The 20,629-nt window shown below is 37.7% G+C and overlaps 1 protein-coding gene across 1 annotated transcript in view; it reads right to left on the reverse strand.

Annotated features, from left to right (window-relative positions):
- AMN (amnion associated transmembrane protein) overlaps positions 1-20,629 on the reverse strand; it is a 151,748-nt gene that overhangs the window by 68,223 nt on the left and 62,896 nt on the right. The window contains exon 6 of the mRNA XM_044073589.1: positions 10,736-10,873. Within this exon, the coding sequence (XP_043929524.1) occupies positions 10,736-10,873 (138 nt within the window). The remainder of the gene's footprint in view (positions 1-10,735; positions 10,874-20,629) is intronic.

Raw genomic sequence — 20,629 nt, forward strand, 5'->3', positions numbered from 1 at the left:
GCATTTCAAATAGATAAGACTGTCAAGAAAATGATCTTTTTAACTTATTCTTATTATAATTTATACAATACATCAGATTATTATACCTGGTGGTTTTCATGTTTTTATTGATCTGCAAATTCAATGACACCCTCAGCATTTCACAATGCATAGATCTAAATGCTAATATTACTTTACCTCGAAGGTAATGGTTGGTATCTTTCATAATAATCTAAATTTGACAAGAGTAATGTTCTTTTAGAAAATTGTCGCTGTACTGTTTCAAGGCATTTCTTAACTGACCAGATGTATAAATACAGAATGAACTAGATTGTAAAAGTGTATCAATTTAATTGTTATAAAGATTTATCACAGAAAACATATCTCTAGTTGCTATATTCCTTAATAGTTACTTGTCTCACCACCTTGTTTACTATGTTTAAAAAATGAAAGATATTTGTGTTGGTAATTCTGAGATCCCTGAATTCAGACACCACCTAATATGGTGTTTTCCAAAGTCAAGGGTTCCTTAATTACTATCTTGCCAAAGTACATAAACATGCATGTTTCTGTACTAAATCTTATCTTAAGAGTCTGAAGCACTGGCTTTTGTTTATAAATAGCTATTCAATTCAAGAAGTTCCTTAGTGCTAACCACAGAAAAAACAACCTTGCAATCTTATGCATACTTAATAATCCAACAGGAATCTAGTATTGGGATACATGAAAAAAGCAAATTAAATAACATTGGTTCTAAAATAGAACCCTTAGGGACTCCAGAATGAATTGGTAATGCACCCTGAATAACTGCAGATTGTCCTTCCTGTAAATCATGACATTATCCATTGAATTATGTAAAGATTATATCCAGCACTTATCCTGGACCTGTGTATCGTACCATGAGGCAAAGTGTCAGATCCATTAACTTTATCTAAAAATATAACACCATAAGATAATCCTAAGGCAATTGCTATAGTAATTTGGTCATTAAATTTGATCAGATTAGTAAGTATTGATCTTCCTTTCATGATGTCATGTTGACAAATATGTGTCAGTTTAATTGTAATGTTATTTCCGTTTGGATCAGTTATACATCTTTTCTCAGTGTTTTCTCAGGACTGGTGTCAAACTAATAGGTATGCAATTATCTTCAGTTCAATAGCCTTGTTTAGGACATGGTGTAATGCAGAAGCATTTCCACAATGCTGGCATTATGTCAGACATGATTTATTTAATATTTGTTTACCAGGAAAGTCCGACTTGGAACAAAGCCAATTTTCAGCTGAGGCCCAAGGAGAAATGCTCCAGGTGCATGTCTTTGAAATGTGGGAGGAAACAGGAGTACCTGGAGAAAACCCACAGAAACACAGGGAGGACATGCAGACTCCGCAAAGAAGCCACTCCAGCCAAGAATCAAACTGGAGAACCTCTTGCTGTGAGGCAACAATGCTACCGCTGCACCACTGCAGTAAACTAACTTGTTAAAAATAATGCTGAATAACAAACTCAACTCTGATCCTAAATTTAATGCTAAAATAGAAGGGATTTTTGGGCCCATTGATGTGACTTTCCATATTTTCTTCAGTGCATTATCAATAATTTCATGGCTTACAACTGGGCAAACATCAGTCTTAATTATGATATTACTCAGTATGGGTATTGGACTTATATGAAAGTTGTTAATATTTGTGAAATATTTGTTAAACTCATTTGAGATATGACTTGCATCATTCAGCATTAGTATATTCAAATTAAGAATTCTAATTGGATTATGTAATCTTTTATGAGTGTTAATGTAATTGTAATATGCTTTTTCGTTCTCTAAATTGTTTGCCAAATTCATTTCATATTGTATTTTGTCTAGTTTAATTTTTCACTGAAATTCTTTATTCACTTTATTTAATTTGGACTTATTGGCAGCACTTGAGTATTTTTTATACAGACAAAAGGGGCTTTTTCCTCTTTTTGAACAGGTTAACAAATTTAACACTCCACTAGTAAGGTAGTCTTTTCTACAGACTGATACTGTTTTCCCCAAATTTTAACTCTACCACGTTCTGTAGTATACCTTCTAAGGTTTCTAGAACAACAATCTTTGTTTACATCATCTTTTTGATTGTATAGAATCCACAGTTGTTAAATGTCCTTAATTTGTGTGCAGTTTAAATGATCATAATTATATTTGTATTAATTTTATGTACAACCTTAAAACCTTTCACTTCCAATGCAGCGGCATAATGATCAGCCTTTCTGGTCCAGTGGGACCTCCTGGATGGCTACTTTCTTGAGGAGCTTTTATATTTCTTTTCCTGCCAGTGAATATAAATGGATTGGGGGCAACAATGAATTATGGGTTTGAGAGAGAAAGGAGTTCCCCTTACTGATTTATCTATGGAGATTTGTCTCTTAGAAAAGTCATGGAGGGAGAAACTCTGTTTCTGCAGATGACAGTTATGTAAAGAATCATGGTTGCTGCAATCTGCCCAGGGGGAAACCACAGTTACCTGGGATTGTCAAAGACACTGGTTTCAGTGCCTGTAACATTGCTGGATCTACACTGAAGTGAGTGTCTGTTTCCTGTGCCCTCATGCTGAAGCTGCTATGAACAAGTCCAGGACCTTATATCATGGCTCCTATGCACCATGGAAATGGTACACTTTGGAGAGTGAACGTTAACACCAACAGCAGTGAGAGTCATTCCTTATTCATTAATGCTCTCATGATGTTCACTAAAATCAGGGTCAAACAGGAGGAATCCTTTAAAGGAACAGTCTACAATATCTGCCTAGATGCTGTTAGTGAACTGTATTACATCCAGCCAGGACTGACAGCTTATGGCAATGTCAACTCTTACTGTTCTAATAGCACCTTCCAACACTAAGACTGGAGGAAGTGGTTACCTGAGTGCCAGTCTTCTCCTTCAATAAACCCTTTAATAACCCCTCTATCATTGGTTCTGTTCATCTGACATGTTCCTCTGGAAATACAACATGAAGGTTAAGTAACTAGCTACTTGTAAATACCTATTTCCTAAATGTGCCCCTTATTATCTAGTTAATGGTGAGTAGGGCTATTGTTGGTTGATGATACAGTGACATCTGGCCTGGAAATCACTTTCCAACCAAAGCATTGTCTTGGAGGTGGAAAATCGAGTCTATCTTATTTGGCACAAAGACCAATGTGTCAGGTTTTTCCCAAGCTATTATGTTGGCATACTGAGAGATGTACACTTTAGGAAGCACTACACAGAGGACTGTGAGGTAAAGCATCATGCTTTTTGCTGTCTTTGTTGGTGGAAAAATGGGTTCACAGGACCGACATCTCTCCCATTGCAAGATCTAAAGAAGCTCCCCAAATTGGGATCATCCAGGGAGATGAAGGAAGTTGCAATCTTTTTTGTCATCTGGATCCACTGTTGGGAGATCAGTTTCTAATTCAGTGTGTTTACATTTGCAGAAGCACTTTTTGCATCATTTTAGTGGAGGTTTTGACTCAGGCAAGTCTGTTGACCTCTTGGGTGCCTCAGAAAACACTCAGAACCTAAATGAGGAGGTAGAAGGGGGTGGCAGGAGAGACACTAACTGGATATTTCAAAAGGGCAAACAGGACATCATTTGAAAAGGAGACCATTACAAGTCTAGTCAACAACCCATATTTAAAAGTTACATCCATCTTCAAGGTGGGCGGTACAAGATAGATCAGGGGAGAATTTGAGGCTGCCCAATCAATTATCTAGGTTTACCTTGAAGGTGGCAGCAAAAGTGGAAAATAAATTGGATAAGAATCTATCACACAAGCATGTCTTATTTATTTGTTGATGAAGATTTAATTCCTTTAACCTGGAACCCTTGAATTATTTTACTACAAACAAAGATTACTTAAACTTCATTTTAGATCATTTGGGAGAAGATGAAGCAAAAGGGACTGGTTGCACAGCTAATGCTTTGGAGGGAGAAGAAAACTCTTCAAAGCCTTTCTTTGCCTGTTGTATATTGACCACCTCCCACTCCTCCTTGCTCTTTGTGTATTAAAAAATAATTGCTTGAAATCACCTCACTTTTCCTCTCTAGTTATTATACTGTAATACTGAATTATTTTAACACACATTTGTACTAATTACCGCACTTCCAAATTATGTGGTAAATCCTCCTTTATGCCACTGGCTTTGTATCCATTGCTTTAAAAGCCTGAGACTGTAAAGCATACTATCCCCAAATGTGTATAATTTGATTGATCTCTATGAATCTGATTTGATTGCCCACATTTTATTGATTACCACACTGTTACTACCATCATTTCTGGCAGTTAGATTGGTTTAAAAAAGAAAGGAAATCCGTTTGTGATAAAAAAAAAGGTTGACATGCAGGTGAAGCTGTGCTTCAAAATTCACATATGTTCAGATACATAGACTTTATCACCTTTCAGATTATCCTTTGCAATATTTTCCACAACAATTGTTCTTCCTTAATTTGTAGTTTCTGAAACCTATATTATTTGGATTTGCAGCCTTTTTCTTCTTCTAGTTACATTTTTTCTTGTTAATGTTCCCCAAATTAGTATGCTGTTTCATAGGTATACAGAAAGGAGCTAGCAAGTACGGCTGATGCAACACAACCAAATTAGTGTGAATCAAAATGAAGACACAGCACCAAGGATAAGCTGAGAAGAGTTTATTGGAACTGAAAACTAGACCGGTTTCAGCACATAGCTTTCATCAGTAGTACAACACTGAAACAGAGGAACAACCCACCAATAAATACCCGTTCCAATCAAATAGTATGACATCACTTCCTGTCATGGAATGAAAACAATAAATTTAATAAATGTACAAACCTATGTAATTTAGAAATAATATAATAGAATAAACATATCTATTAGTAATGGATTGCCTACAAAAATAAATCTGGCACATGAATAGAATAAAGGAAATGTTACAGCTTATCATTAAGTCCAGGGGAAAAAAGACCCCCAAGTTTCACTATCCATTTCCTTTCCTTACTGTTGAGTATGTCATGCCATCCAGTTTTAAAAGCTCGATTACCTGTAATGTTGTCTATAATGGTGAATGAAAATTTGGCAGCTGGGTGGTTCAGTGTATGTCTGTATAAGGCATTGGCGATTCGGGCGTTCCTAATATCACCCAAATGTTCAGATATTCTGATCCTAAACTGTCTGGATGTCTGACCTATATAAAAGGCTTGGCAAGTGCATGTGGCAAGATAGACAATCCAATCCATACTACAGTTACCAAAACAACGTATGTTGTATAGTTGTCCAGTATTCCTACTGGTGAATGTTTTGGTTTTAAATACATAGTTACAAAAACTACAGTGTCCACAGGGATATGATCCAACTAATTTTTCCCCCATTAAAGTCCTCTGATGAAAAGAATCATCCCTAAGTGTTATTTTTTTATAATGGGAGAAATAAGACCCCAGTGTCTTGCCCTTTCTGTACGAAAATGAACACCTATCCCCCAGGTAGTCCTCTAATAGTGTATGAGATTTAAGTATATTCCAAATTTTTATCCACTATGTCCAAAAGATGCACAGTATTTCTGCCATATGTAGTTACAAATCTCAAGGTGTCCTGATTAGTCTGCTTTTGATGTTTGTGATATTGTAATAGTGTATCCCTGGGCTGATTTTTGGTCCATTGCATAGCTGAACAAACGTTATGTTTGGCATATCCCCTTGCTAGAAATCTATTGGCTAGATCCTCATGATGTTATGTCAAGTCTTGTTGGGAAGAACATATCCTTTTGAGACGTAGAAACTGGGATCTGGGAATATTGTTGATGGTATGTTTGGGATGAAGACTGTTAGCATGTAACAAAGTATTATACTCAGGAAATTTACGGTATACAGAAGTTTTTAAAGTGTTATCAAGTTGTCGTTGTAAAAAAAGTCAAGAAAATGAATTTCATTTTGGTGGTAATCAACAGTAAACTCCGCACTCCATATATTTCCATTAAGATGTTCAACAAACTCATGTAAATATTCGCTGCCCCCTTTCCAAACAAGCTAACAATCATCCAGATATCTTCTCCAGATGTCAATTTCAGATATATATAAATTATGAAGCTCATCATAAATGATGTGTTCCTCCACATACCCCATATAAAGGTCAGCATAAATCGGTGCAAATGAAGCACCCATAGCTGCACCCTGTATCTGCCAATAGCAATCCTGTTTGAAGTAGAAAACATTTTTTGTAAGGATATGTTCAGCCATGCAAATTAATAATGTGTTAAAGCCAGGGGGATAGATACCGACTTTGTTCAACCAAAAATCTAGTGCAGCTAATCCAGCCCAATGTGGAATACTGGTGTACAGAGATTTGACATCAAGAGTGCACATTAACCAATGTGGCTCTAATTGAGAATCTGAAACAATTTGCAAAAATTCTGTTATATCCTTGAGTCTAGCTCTAACCATCGGTAAAAAAGGTTTGAGTTTATCCATGAGGAATGCTGACAAAGGTTCCGTAAGTGATCCAATCCCTGAGACTATAGGTCTACTCGGTGGTTGATGAGAAGATTTATGAATCTTTGGTAATAGATATAGATACTGTTTAGCAGGGATCCAAAACTGTTAAATGTGATTTAGTATTAGCAGAAATGATACCTACCTCAACTGCCTCCTATAAGAAATCATCAATTTCTTTTTTAAAATTGGGAGTGGGATCAGTGGTCATCCTCATGTAATGATGGAGGTTAGACAGCTGCCTATTTCCCTCATCCCAATAATAATCGGAGTCCATGACGACAACCTCACCACCCTTATCAGCAAGAAGAATGACTATATTAGTGTTGTTCCTGAGGTGTGTTAAGGCTTGTTGTTCTGCCTTAGATAGATTATGTTTGATGATATTTTCTGAACCCAGATAGAAGTGCAGATCTTTTATAACAGCTTGCTGGAAATTAGCCACATGTTTGTCCATCGGTGGGTTAAAATTAGACCGATGGAATCTGAATTCAGAACGTCTTTGAGATAGATCCTGTTGATCTTGTTGTCTGAAAAACAATTTGAGATTAATTTTTCTACAAAATGCTATAATGTCAGAAACAAAAGAGTTTTCATCAACAAAAAATCCAGGGATGAATCCAAGACCTTTATTAAGTAATGCTTGGTCATTTGGTGTTAAAACATATTGAGAAATGTTATGTACATTAGTACATTGAGTGTCTATTTCACTATTGACAAAAAGAGGTCTTCTAAGCTTTTTACCCTTGTGTTTTCTTCCTCCCCTGTGTTTCCTACCCCTAAAGGGTCTTCAGATGTACGTCTCGTTTTAGAATCTGGGGAATCACCAATACTTATGGATTCCGTGTCTGTTGTAGAGGACTCCTCATCGGAGGTGGTGTTGGTAAAAACACCTTTTTTCAGTATGGATCTTGGTCTCTTTTTGCGAACATATGTTGGATTCTTAGTACCTTCGGCAAACCTTACCCCCTTATGCGACTCAAACTGTCTGCCTTTATCATAATCCTCCCTGTCCCTTGAGAATTTATGTAGCTTCTTGGCCTTTAAATTATTCTCAAGAGCCATAAGTTCCTTAGACAATTTGCTCAGATTGTCCTTAAAACTGGTATGCTCTTCAAACTTTTTCAAGTCATTACATATTTTTTCAACTTCTGCGATGTTAGCCTGAACTGTTCTTTCATAAAAGGATGCCAATATGTTGACAAATGACATAGATGCTTGTTGCTGGGCTAGTTGCCAATCAGTAAAATGTCATCAGGTGTACTAACCAATGGTTGTACCTTAGACCTGAGACCCCTAGGGGTTATATTTTGATTTTGGTAAGCTTTAAACAATTTTAAATGCCAAATATTTTACCTTAATGTTTTAACTTTTTTGCCCAACTGGCTGAACAGCAAAAAGCAACCGTTAACTGGATCTGAGGTGTGACATTCAGTAGAACCCGCTTGCAATGTCCTAATTCCAAACACCTGAATATCATCTTTGTCCACACACAAACCAGAGAGTCATTTCTGTAGATCCATGACAATAAGTTGCCTGGTATAATAAAGGCAGTTTCAGACAAACTGAGCCAGTAAGTAGTACAACCTGAGCAAATGTGAAGGAACAATTCTAAATATCCTCAATGATTGGTATATATCAATTTGAGCCACAGAAGGAGGAAAGAATTGAGCCTGTGTCAATGTGACCATGTAAATTGGTCAACTGATTTCAGTCTGATGAGTACACAAATAATAATTAATAATATGGCAGTAAAAATGCATGGAATATAATACAGAAGATTGACAGTCAACCGTAATTATCTAATGCTCAGACCTCAAACCCCTGATGATTGTGAAGTTAACCTATGATGTATAATCCACATTTGATATGATACATTCATAAGTGACCAAAAGGTATTATGAAATGAAATGAAATGGTCAAAACAAATACCACGAGTGTTAAAGATAAATGTATAGGGCACATGTATACATAATGAATATCCACCAACCAAAACCTTCTAAACACTGTATTTATGTCCCTATCCTCACCAGACAAAATACTGAGAAACTGAACACCTAACCCGGGTTCAAAAAAGTACAAAAATAGGTTTTGGTTCTGAAAAATACATTAATAAAAAAGAGAAGGTTATTTGAAGTAAAGTTTCGTAAATTAGACTAACCTAAATTAAACATTTCTCACTGTTATTCTGCCTAAATATACACAAATTAAGCATACAAGAAGATCATAAACTCCTAAGCTAGATTTTTGACCCTCCACTAATCAAGCAGCTGAAAAAAGATATAACAGTTAGTCTAAATACAAAACCAATTGGTTTTAGGCCATACATAAATATATGTTACTGATACAGTTAAACGTCATGTTAAATCTGAACATAATCCAATAACATGAATAAAGTCCCAAAATTTAGTGCAAAATAACGTACGGTGAAGTCCGATCCTGGAAAGCCAATCTGCAAATATGCCAGTGATGTTAACAGTACAAAATAAATGTTTATTGTGTGCCGCACAAAAGTTGCAAAGTCACTATACATATATTCCCCTCGGTTTATAGACCTCCATGAGTAAAGGAAATGTCCATCCTACCATGATAATGATGGGACGACAAGACAAGTTTCAACGGTAACCAAAAAACGGCAACCAAATGATGAACGTTTGTCACCAAATGCCCAAAAACAAAATAATGTACCTGCAAAGCATTGTCTGAAACTATAATCCAATAGAAGACTTCCCTTGATCCGCAAAACGGTAAAGAATTTAAATCCAACCACTGCCTTATGGAAACCACAGGGTCATATCCATATTGTTGTTAGTACAAGAATCCCACACATTCACGATCCCTTCATGTAGTAATACTGTCCAAAAAAACAAACAAACCAAGTTTAACAAAAAATTACAGGTGTGAAATCCACTGGAACCATCAGATGTTGTAGGCAAAGTGTAATCCCATACAGATGCAACGTTGGTAATTCCAAAAACAGAAAGCTGATGTATAAAACGAAAACAAACGGCCGATGAGGAGCCCTCCTTCAAAGACACAGAACGCCAAGAAAATGGCACCTATTCCCAGCCCTACCAATGCCAACAGCCAGCGAAAAAATATCAGGGTAAACAGAAAGGAGCATTCATGTGCCAGATTTATTTTTGTAGGCAATCCATTACTAATAGATATGTTTATTCTGTTATATTATTTCTAAATTACATAGGTTTGTACATTTATTAAATTTATTGTTTTCATTCCATGACAGGAAGTGATGTCATACTATTTGATTGGAACGGGTATTTATTGGTGGGTTGTTCCTCTGTTTCAGTGTTGTACTACTGATGAAAGCTATGTGCTGAAACCGGTCTAGTTTTCAGTTCCAATAAACTCTTCTCAGCTTATCCTTGGTGCTGGTGTCTTCATTTTGTTTCATAGGTATGCAATTTCTTTGCAAGCCATACTACTTGTCTTAACGTCATTACAGAGTCCTGTTGTGGCAGTTAATTATTTTCATCCTTGTAACCCACGTCCTTTTCAGTTACATATGACAGTGACATATGACAGTTACATATGACAGTGACATATGACAGTGTGTGCTCACTTCAGTTCGTACACTTGCTTACTTGCTTTGTGCCTTCCAGCTGCAAGTTTTTGCCTGTACTGAAGTCACTTTCTTCTTAGTTTGCTATATTTTTTTTCTTAACAAAAATGATTGCTTTTGTTATTCTTCAGCTTAATTCCCTTCGTGTTATACTTTCTTCCTTGTTTCATGCACTGCATCTTTGCAGTACCTTTTATTTATTTGAAGCAGCCACATTTTTGCTCTGCCTCAGTATTTCCTTCCTGCGCGATACAGGTTGGAAATTAAATGAGCAGAGCACTGTGTTTCCAAGCTAGCATGCATGTCACATAAGCAGAGTGCAAAACTGTATGTAGATGTAACTGTTTTATAATTTGTACCTCTGTAAGAAAATTCTACATAAATACGGTGGCAGGGGTAATACTTGGAAAAATAATTGTGCTTTGTGTGAAGTGAATGAATCATTAACACATTCACTATTAGTACATCTACAGGCCTAAATTGCATTATGTACTGTTTCCTAGGACCTTAAACAGTGGATTACTATGGTTAAGGCAGACAGATGGAGTATTAGTGTCAACACAGAAAAATATGTAATGCAAAAACTCTTTAAAGCCATCAACTAAAAATACTATTTTTCAACAGGAAAGGCACTATGAGTGCTGTTAACTGATTTTTAACTGACATGTATGAAGCGTAAAGTACTCACAGCAGTATTTCCACATTCACATCCAGATTTGTCACTGCACTTCGTGTTTGTGACTTTGATCGTGCCTTTGCCATGGAACTGTAATTTTGCTGTATTTGACTGCATATACTGACTGAAGTCATCATTGCTGGAAAATTTCTGAAATCAGAAGGAGAAAAACAATGTTAGCAGGGAATGCGTTCTAAGATGAACTGAAGTTGACCATAAAGGAAAAAGGAGATCCATCCAAGAAGTAAAGCAGAACAAGAATAGAGGTAGAGACCATTGTAGTCTGGAGACGACAGGAAAGAGAAAAAGAAAAGGGTAATATGCTCAGGTGGCAGGGAAGGGCTTTATCTATGGGAGCTTTGGGGTGTGAGAGGAAGTGGCATCTGCAGGAGAATGGGGGATCATGGAGGAAGAACATGGGAGTCAGAGATGGTACAGGATAGACAAGACAGACAAGCTTCATGTTTGTAAATGTTTCATCTCCCAAGCCCCTGCTTACACTTATCAAGGGTATCAGAACTTGTCAGAGATCTGGGATGCATGTCTAGGCTTAAAAAGGCTGTTGTGGTCATTAGCCTAGTAAACACCTATGAACCTATGAATCTATAAGAAAGGGAAGACAGTGATGAGATAGGAAATTGCATTACAAGCAAGCTAGGAAACAGGCTACTGCTCAAAGAGATAGAAAGGAGATTGGCAGAGGATCTCAGGACATGGGCAGATGCAGTCAGAGGAATATAGGTAAGGAGGGGGGGGCAGAAGACAGTAGGACAATGGAAGAAAGTATGGAAATACAGCCAGCCAGCAAAGAGATGCTGAGGAGAAGGAAGTTACTGAGAAATGGGAAGGCATGGGAGATGTATGATAAATGGAAGGGAGATTCAGAGGTAGCCAAGGCATGCAGAATCCAACAACAGAAGGAGGCCAGCAGGAGAGAAGACAAGGAAGGAGAAGTGCTCAGCTAGAGTCCAGAAAGGAATCAGAGTCAGACAGACAGAACAGGTAGGGAGGAACAGAAGGGGTAGTTTAGGTATTCAGATAGAAGGTGACAGGACTTGGGCAACAAGGATGAATACAATGAAGTTTAACAGCAGGAACTGATAATGAGTCCAGAGCAGAGGAAGATTCAGTACGAGTAGGTAGAGTTGCAAGGGAGCAACAAGAGCTCAATGGAATATGAGGTGATGGTGCTAGGTGTAAAAAATAGTCGGTGATGGAGCTAGAAGTAAAAAATGATAAGTGATGGAGCTAGAAGTGAAAAATGATAAGTGATGGGGCTTGGAGAGAAAACTTATAGGAAGGATTGTAGGAAAAGTACAGGAGGTGGGGAAGATATATGGTACAACATGAGGAGAGAGCAATTGGCTGGAGCAGTGAGGAGGGCTGCAGCTGGTCAAATGGAGTGGGAAGGGTTGCGGATAAGAGAAGCAGTGCAAGTAGGAAGAAAGTGAAGCAGAACAGGGGAGCCAATAAGGGTACAAAAAGAGGGCTTAAGGATAGTAGACAAAGCCAACAAGGGGGTTACAAGTTTTTTTTTTTTTTTTTGCAAGGGTGATAAAATACCAGCATGTGGTGAAACTGGCCTTGGGCTTAGAATTCTTAAGATACATTAAGAGTAGATAAATGTAGTTACCAAAAGAAAAGAGTAAGTGTGTTTTGTAGCACATGTAGGTAGTAATAATCATCAGAAGGGACAGCTGGGGTGGTAGGAAGCATAGGGTACAGAGATCTCAGGCAGCCTCCTCGGAAGTTGTGAACCTCCCCAGCCCACAGAGGAATGACAGGATTAATGAGTATGATGCCTGGCTGTGACGTGGACAAGGACAAACATCTTTAGAATAGCAGGTAAACAGGGGCTTCTAGCAGACAGCTCAGCCTTATGCCTGGAACAAGCTCCATCTTAGCTGAGGAGGGACAGCTGTTCAAAATAGGGGTTGGAAAGTTGCTCCTTATATGTATCTTTAAACTGTGATGGAAGGAGGCTGAGTGTCACAAAAGCAGAACAAAAGTAGTCATTCAGACAACATGTACAGGAAGAAAATGGACACAGACATAGAGAAGGAATAAATAAGGGTGATTTAACAGCATGGCTCCATAGTATTAATATACAGGGTTGCAGGACTGGGAAGGAAGCTGGGTAAGTTGCAATCACTGATATAGGAGGGAGCAGTGGACATTGTTATTATTTCATATAAACACATGCCAGTAATAGGAGGGGATGACACATGGAGGTTAAGAGATATAGACTGTTTAAGACTGACAAGGAGCAGAGGGATGGAAAGACAAGGGGCAGAGGGATGGAAAGAAAGAGAATGGCAGGCTGTATAAGGAAGGGCATCAAAATTTAGATAAGACGTGCATATAAAAGAGGAGGAAGAACAGCACCCAATGAAGAGGGAAAGGAAGCAGCATGATAAAACAAGTCTGAGTACCAATGGTGCAGGTTGGAAGAGAGTTGGCAGATGGGGGTCATGAACAAGAATAAAGGCTTTTTTAACTATGTTGCAAAAAAAAGTGGAAGGAATGGAAAGAACTGAACAAGTTAAAGATGGTAAAACATCTTGAAGGCAAAGAGAAAATCATATTAATTGAATATTTAATCTTAGTTTTCACAAGGGAAGAGGAGGGGAGGATGCCAAACCTGGAGAGAGGGATGATAAATCAGAACAGGTAGTGCACTGGCTGGGTACCAGGAGGTAGACGTGGAATTGACTTTCCAAAGGGTGAATAAAGCACATTGATCAGCAAACTGTGCCTCAGGGTCTTCAGGATTCTGGTTAACATGCTGGCAGATGCTGTGAAAGAAATCTTCAACAGATCACTGACATGTACAACAGTATTTGAAGACTGGAAGGCAGCATGTGTGGTACCCTTGCACAGGGTGGAAAGGAGAAAACATCTGGGTGACTCGGTCTGGTAATCTAACAATGGTAGCAAGAAAAGTCATTGAGATAATACTGTGGGAAAAGATAGTTGTTTTCATAAGTTAACAATTTCCAGGACAACAACCAACAGATAATTCTATGCCCTGAAGGAGATGTCAGTCAAACTAGATCCATGATATAAATGGGTTACAGGAGACCTTTACAGGAGAATTAGTATTCACTGTCTGGTTGGACTTCACCAAGGTGTATGTTGTCCCACATGGACAGTGGCTAGGCACACTGCAGAAACTACAGGTAGGACTGAGCAAGAAGAACTGGGCTGCAGTATGGTTGAAGGTAAGGACACATATGGCTGCAGTTGTGTCTAAAAAAATCAATTTGAGGAAAATAAAAAGTGATTAGTGGAATACTAGAGGGTCATTTCTGGGTCCAGTACTTGTCTGTATGTCTTCATTTCAGATATACCTGATGGAAGAGATTCACTGCTAACACAAAGATATGTACTGCAGTGAAGGATAGGGAAACATTCTAAGGAAGACCTTGGACAGGCTGACAAAATGGGCAGAGACACAGCAGTTGAGATTTACTGCAGATGACAGGAGAGTCCCAGAATTGAGCCACAACAAACCCAGTATGAATCCTTAGTGAAGGAGTTGAACTGATGGCAACAGTGAAGACAAATATTTTGTGATGTTTGGCGTGCCTGGACTGGACCACCAGCAGAGGACTTAGAGGGTCAAGACAACAACAAGCAGACTTATGTCATGTATCAACCAAGGGCCTAGACTCACAAAGCAAGGAAACACTACTCCCACGTTACTCTGTGCTGGTTAGGACGTACCTTAAGTGCTTTGTGCAAATTTGGAGGCCTTCCAAAAGGGGAACATTAAGGCTTCTTGAAAAGTCCAAAGAAAAGACACAAGAATGGTGTAAGGGATATATGGGAAATTGAATAGCACAGACAGAAGTGACATGACATGTGCATAAGATCATATCTGGGAAATGCAAAAGGTTCATCTGAACAGGAAGGATGGGGAAGGAGAAGGCATAAGCAGCAGATTCTAGAGACCAGTTGCTCTGAGGATCTCTGGTTCATAGATTCATGGATACTTACTACACTCTTAACCTGTGATGATCTTAAGAAGGCTAGTCTTACATTCCCATGGTAGTTTTTAGCCTTTATATTTTGTATGCAAATAAACCAGAGGCAGGCAGAATAAGGAATTGTTGGGACATTTACTTGTTGTCCATAATCATGAGGGACATGGATGCTAAACCAGGAGAAAATGCTAAATCAGGGGTGAATATGCAATTTCCCATCCATTTGTCCAAATTATGTTTGAATAGATTAAGAGAAGTACTTCACTTTATGTGGAATGGAAGACTCTGATATATACCTTCCCCTCCAACATGTTCTACTTATTTTGCAAAAGACATTGAGATGTCTTGAGCAGTTGTTTATAACACTGAACTTGTGGATATGTACTAGGTCTGATGGAATAGTGTCTCTTGAGGCTGTACATACAGGGCAGAGGTCACCTTTCAATACCCTGTGTGAGATTGAGAAGACAGACAATGCTTTGAGATGGTCTGCATAGTTTTCATGATTTGGGCCCTTGATATTTTTAGTGAGAAAGCATTATTTATGTTCATTCCAGTTGTGACAAGTGCTTGGACAGATACATACTGAAAGGGGCAATATAGTCAAATATCAGCATAATGAGAGCTGAATAAAGTGAAACAATTACATGCCTGGATCTGGATATCATACTCTCAGATATAAAGCTGTGCACTAAAAAAGGATTTCCTTACAATAGTGGATATGTGGTTATCAAAGGACAATTCATTGTTGACAGTTTCACAGATTTCTATCTACAGAGTCAGTTTTTTCAGGAGAGTGATATTTAAAAGGGTTGCCATTCTAGTTGATTGATAGGATTACATTCGTATACATTTCTCAGCATTTAGTTTTAAGTTTAGTTAATGGTTAGACACTATTTGTTTGGGACAGTGTTTGTTTCCTAGTTCAATAATGATCATTTTCATTATCTGTATACTTACATATGAGACAGGTCAGGCTTATGGATCTATAATTACCCGGGTCCATTGAAGCCCCACTTTTATACAAAGGAATGAGTGTGGTTGTCCTCCATTCTTCTGGCACAAAGCCTGTTTTGAGGCTAATAATGAATAACCTTTGTAGGGGGTTTGACAAGTCATAGTTCATTCTAACCAGAAGACAGCCTGGTATGTTAGCCAGCCCCTTAGTGTTCTTGACCTTAGGTAGTGCCTTGAGAAATTGCTCTTAGGAGATTTGGGGGGTTATAAAAGCAGTATTTGTTCTGAGGAAGTCCAAAAAAATCTCTCGTGATAGAGCAGATTATGAGAGTGGGCGTGTCTATCCACTACCTCACTTTGGCAACGGAGAATTGAGAAATAGCGCACCTGGTAATGGCGACTCTAATGTAAACCATCAAAGCGAAGAGAATGAGTGTTCCATCCCTTTACAGCAAGCACCCCTGAGGCGGTCAGAGCACCTGAGGAATAGTGGTGGGCAACAGCAGACTTGGAGAAGAATGAATTACCGAGGCAGATGGAGGAGATAGATCAAAATGTGGCTGTTATAACAGAGGACTTGAGTTTTGATACCAGGGAGAATGTTATTGGACCAGAAATCGTTACAAACGTACAAGGTGACTTTAATTTATACAACTATACGGACTGTATGTTTGATACAGAATATTGCAATTTACTCAGTAAGGGGTTCAATTTTGTGCCTACCAACAAAATTAAAATTGACAATATTGTAATTGACCTAAAGTTGCATGTCAGGAACTTGAATTTATGATTGTATTTTAAAGGGGCCTCTGAAAATGGTTATATACGTGATTTGATTCATAGTAGTACCTTTAATCCCCCTTTTACCAATGCCTCTCGTTATATTTTAAAAGTTGTGCAAATTTGAATTTAGGAAATTGGTTAATGATTCTAAGAAAACTTTTGAATACAATTTGAATAAAACTGAGTATGAGCTACTCACGAAATTATGCGCTGACAAAACAATAAGGGTCATGAAACCCAGACAAGGGCGGGGGGGCGTTATTATGTCTAGGGTTGAATATAGTAACCGTATGAACAGTATGTTATTTCTTGAGAGTATTTATGAGGAATCTTCTTTGAATATGGTGAATATTTCCTATGCTCAGATTGAATACCTACTGAAAGATAGGTTTGACCAAGGGGCTATTAGCCACGATGTATACAAATTTTTGTATTCTGAATTCTCTACTGTCCCAGAGATTTTTGGATTACTGAAAATTCACAAAGATTTGATTGACCCCCCCCCCCCCTTCAGACCCATAGTTAATGCCTCTAAGGCTAAAGTGCACCCAATGGGAAAGTACATTGATTCAAAATTAAAGAAAAGTGTAGAGGCACAGAAACATTCGTGTAAGGATTCCCGGGACTTCCTGAGTAAGGTTCAAAATTTAACCTATGGGGAGAACATAATATTTTTGACCATTGATGTAATCAATTTGTTTAATGTTATTCCCCATGAACTTGGGTTGGAATGGTTCCAGGATTATCTATACAATTCATGTGAATTTTCAAACACCGAAGTATATGTTTTATGTACATTAATGGAAACTGTTTTGAAGTGCAACTATGTCTTTTTTTGAAGTTCAATATTACCACCAGAATTGTGGGATGGCAATGGGGGCAGCTTGTGTCCCCATTTTTTCCAATATTGTTATGATTGAATGGGAGAGGAGATTTCTTTGGGGGTCTGAATTTGTACAGCATTGGGCTACTTATTGCAGATTTTTAGATGATGTGTTTATTGCATGGCAGGGGCCCCATAGTGAAACTGAAAAATTTATTGAGTACTGTAATAAGAGTATTACCTTTCTCAAATTCACACTGTTGATGTTGAAACAATCAACTATATGGATGTTGAAATAAGCAAAGGTCAGGTCAACAAGAGATATGTGTGCAACATTTATAGGAAGCCCACATACTCAAATAGCATGTTACACTTCAACAGTTGCCACCCATTACACAATAAGAGGGGCATTATAAAAGGACAATATATACATCTAGCACGTATGATTTCTGAAGAGTATGATTTTAATTGTGAGTGTCAAAAGTTAAAAGACATGTTTATCAGGCGAGGGTACCCCATTTCTATGATCCAGGTGGTTATCTTGGAGGTTAAGGAGAAGAGGGATATGGGGGTTAAGCCCATTTTGAGAAATATTGAGATTGGAGGGAACACAGGGCAGAGGAATGAGGAAGTTAATGTCAATAATAGACAGAAGGTTACTCGTATTTTTGTCACCACTTTTTGCAATGAGCATAAACGGATAGGTGATATTTTAAGAAAAAGTTGGGGTATTTTTTCATGTTTTGATAGGATACTTGAACAGGTGGGGACAACACCTAAGGTGGTATATAGGAGGGGGAGAACTATTAAAGACCTCCTTGAATGGAACCCTATTAGTGGCATGGGAAGAAAAAAACATGGCACATTTAAATGTGGTTCATGCCCACAATGTACACACATTAGGGAAGATGATAGTATATGTATTAATACAATAGATTTGAAGCCCAAATCCCATTTTAACTGTAACACCAAGGGATTAGTATATGTGGCTATGTGTACATGTTGTTTTCAGGATTCTATGTGGGAAAATCCCAAAGGCGCTTTAAGGAGCGTGTATATGAACATCAGCTTGATATTAGACATTTAAAAGAAAGTAAAGACTATCCTGGTCATCAGTTTCTATATGCAAGGTTAGAATTAGTGGAAAAAAACCCAGGGGGGGGGGTCCATGGAAAGATATTTTAGAGGCTCAGGAATTAAAATGGCAAATAAGATTGGCTGCCTTTAACACTCCTGGGTTAAATGAACATTCAAGTACTTCCTGTATTTTGAAATTAAAGTCCTATAATGTTTAGGCATTTTATATATATATATATATATATATATATATATATATATATATATATATATATATATATATATATATATATGTTAGTTATGCATTCACGTTTGCTCTGTAAAATGTTAATATTTGTTTTATAATTAACAGTTTAATGTTTGATTTTTAACTGTGAAGTTTGATTACAAAATGAAAAAGTTAACTCTTGAGGGAGGGGAACATTTAATTAAGTGGTCAGATGACTAATTATATGGATATAAGGTGTGCTATTTGAATTTTTACTTGAATCTGAGCAAGTCTTTGGTTATAGACAGATGAAAGCGCGCATCAATAAACCTGTTTTTATTGAGACACCGTGGTGGTTTCTTTTGGTATCTTGGATCAGGAAAGTGCGTTTTTGTTGACTTACTAGTTCTTAGTTTATGGTGTTTTGTTCTGAGAATATTGGAGGGGATGGGGAGGTGATGTTAGAGCTGGATTTGTCTGTAATAGATTTATGTCCTATTTGTCTGAGTATGTGATATCATTTACTATTAGCTCAGGGCAGTGCTAGGTATTATTTCTGAGATTTCTAACAAACTTGAAGTTGTCATCTGCCTTTGGTTGATTTGATCAGGATCTACTTTAGTTTAGCAAGATCATTTTTGGCCTCTGAGAGTTAGATTTATTTGTGCATGCAATACTTCCATTTTGTTTTATTATCGAGCTTGTTTATATTAGGACTCTACCATATCGATTTATTTTTGAATTTGGCTTGGCATTTTTCTGAGAGTGACAGATGCGTATATGCAACTATTTACATGGGAATACAATTTGACAGTAGAGGACTTTTAGTAGGCAGTGAGATAGACAAGGTGAAGGGGGGTTTGAAATTTATCAAATCATCACTCACTTTTAGTAAATTAGACTTCTCATAGTCTCTGAATACTGAGGTATTGGAGGATGCTTCAGGTTTCAGTCTTACTGTGAATGTGGATGATTTGAGGTCTGATGTGATCAGGAAGGAGCTTACAAGTTTACAATTGGTGGGGAGCTGAGCTGCTCCATATTTGTAAAGACCAAGTCCAGGATTTTATCACCCTTGGCTGGTGTGGACTAACTGGTCCCGAGAGTTTATATTGATGAAATCCAGAAATTTCTAGGGATAGGTTTGAGGATTTATGTGCCTCTCATTATGGAGGGATAACTGCAGTTGGGTCTATATCAGATTGTTGAAGTTTTAATACTTTGAATCACTAAAGATCGAAGTACTAAAACTTTGAATTATTATAAAACTATTTTTAAAACAAAAAAACAAACAGAAGGGTGTAAGCAGGGGGGAAAGCCCCCATGCACCCCCCACTCTTTAAATATACCAACTCCAAGATCGAGCTACAGTGTAGGAAATGGAAATCTTCTGTTTCCACACTGTACTGCACTGAAGTGCGATCTCGGAGTTGGTATATTTAAGTAGCGAGTGGTGTGGGGGTGTAGGGGGGGCTTGCTCCCCTGCTTACAGTTTACAGCCTTTAGGTTGTACGTTTTTTGTTTTAAAAATAGTTTTATAATAATTCAAAGTTTTAGTACTTTGATCACTAAAGTTCGATGTTTAGTGATTTGAAGTATTAAAGCTTCGACAATCTGATATAGACCCACTGAAGTCTCCTAGGAGGATGGTGTTTAGCTTTACACATAGTGACTACATACTTGTTAAGTAGTTGGTATAAGTTGGGGGGATATAGTGGGGGTCATATAGTTAGCTATGATGTGATTTTTTTTTTATAGTAAGTCAGACATGGAGGAGGTCCAGGTCATTATCTTCTCTAATAAGGCTGAATGTGAGATTTTTAAGGAATATAGAGACACCTCCTCCTTTAGTGCCATTGTCTAAAGCATTATGTTTGTACAAGATATAGGCACTGACACCCTGCTCTGAAGGCATGCTTTCACTGATTTTGAACCAGGTCTCTCTGATGGAGCATATATCAATGTATTCCAGGGTAAGTAGTGGTTCTAGTGCTAGGGAGTGTGGATTTTTTTTTTTTTGTTAAGGCTCCTAGAGACTTAATGCTCTCCAGAATTTGTTTGGTTATGTTAAG

This window comes from Protopterus annectens, chromosome 6.part0 (assembly GCF_019279795.1).
Source record: "Protopterus annectens isolate FY-2018-M chromosome 6.part0, PAN1.0, whole genome shotgun sequence".
In the NCBI taxonomy this organism is placed as follows: Eukaryota; Metazoa; Chordata; order Ceratodontiformes; family Protopteridae; genus Protopterus; species Protopterus annectens.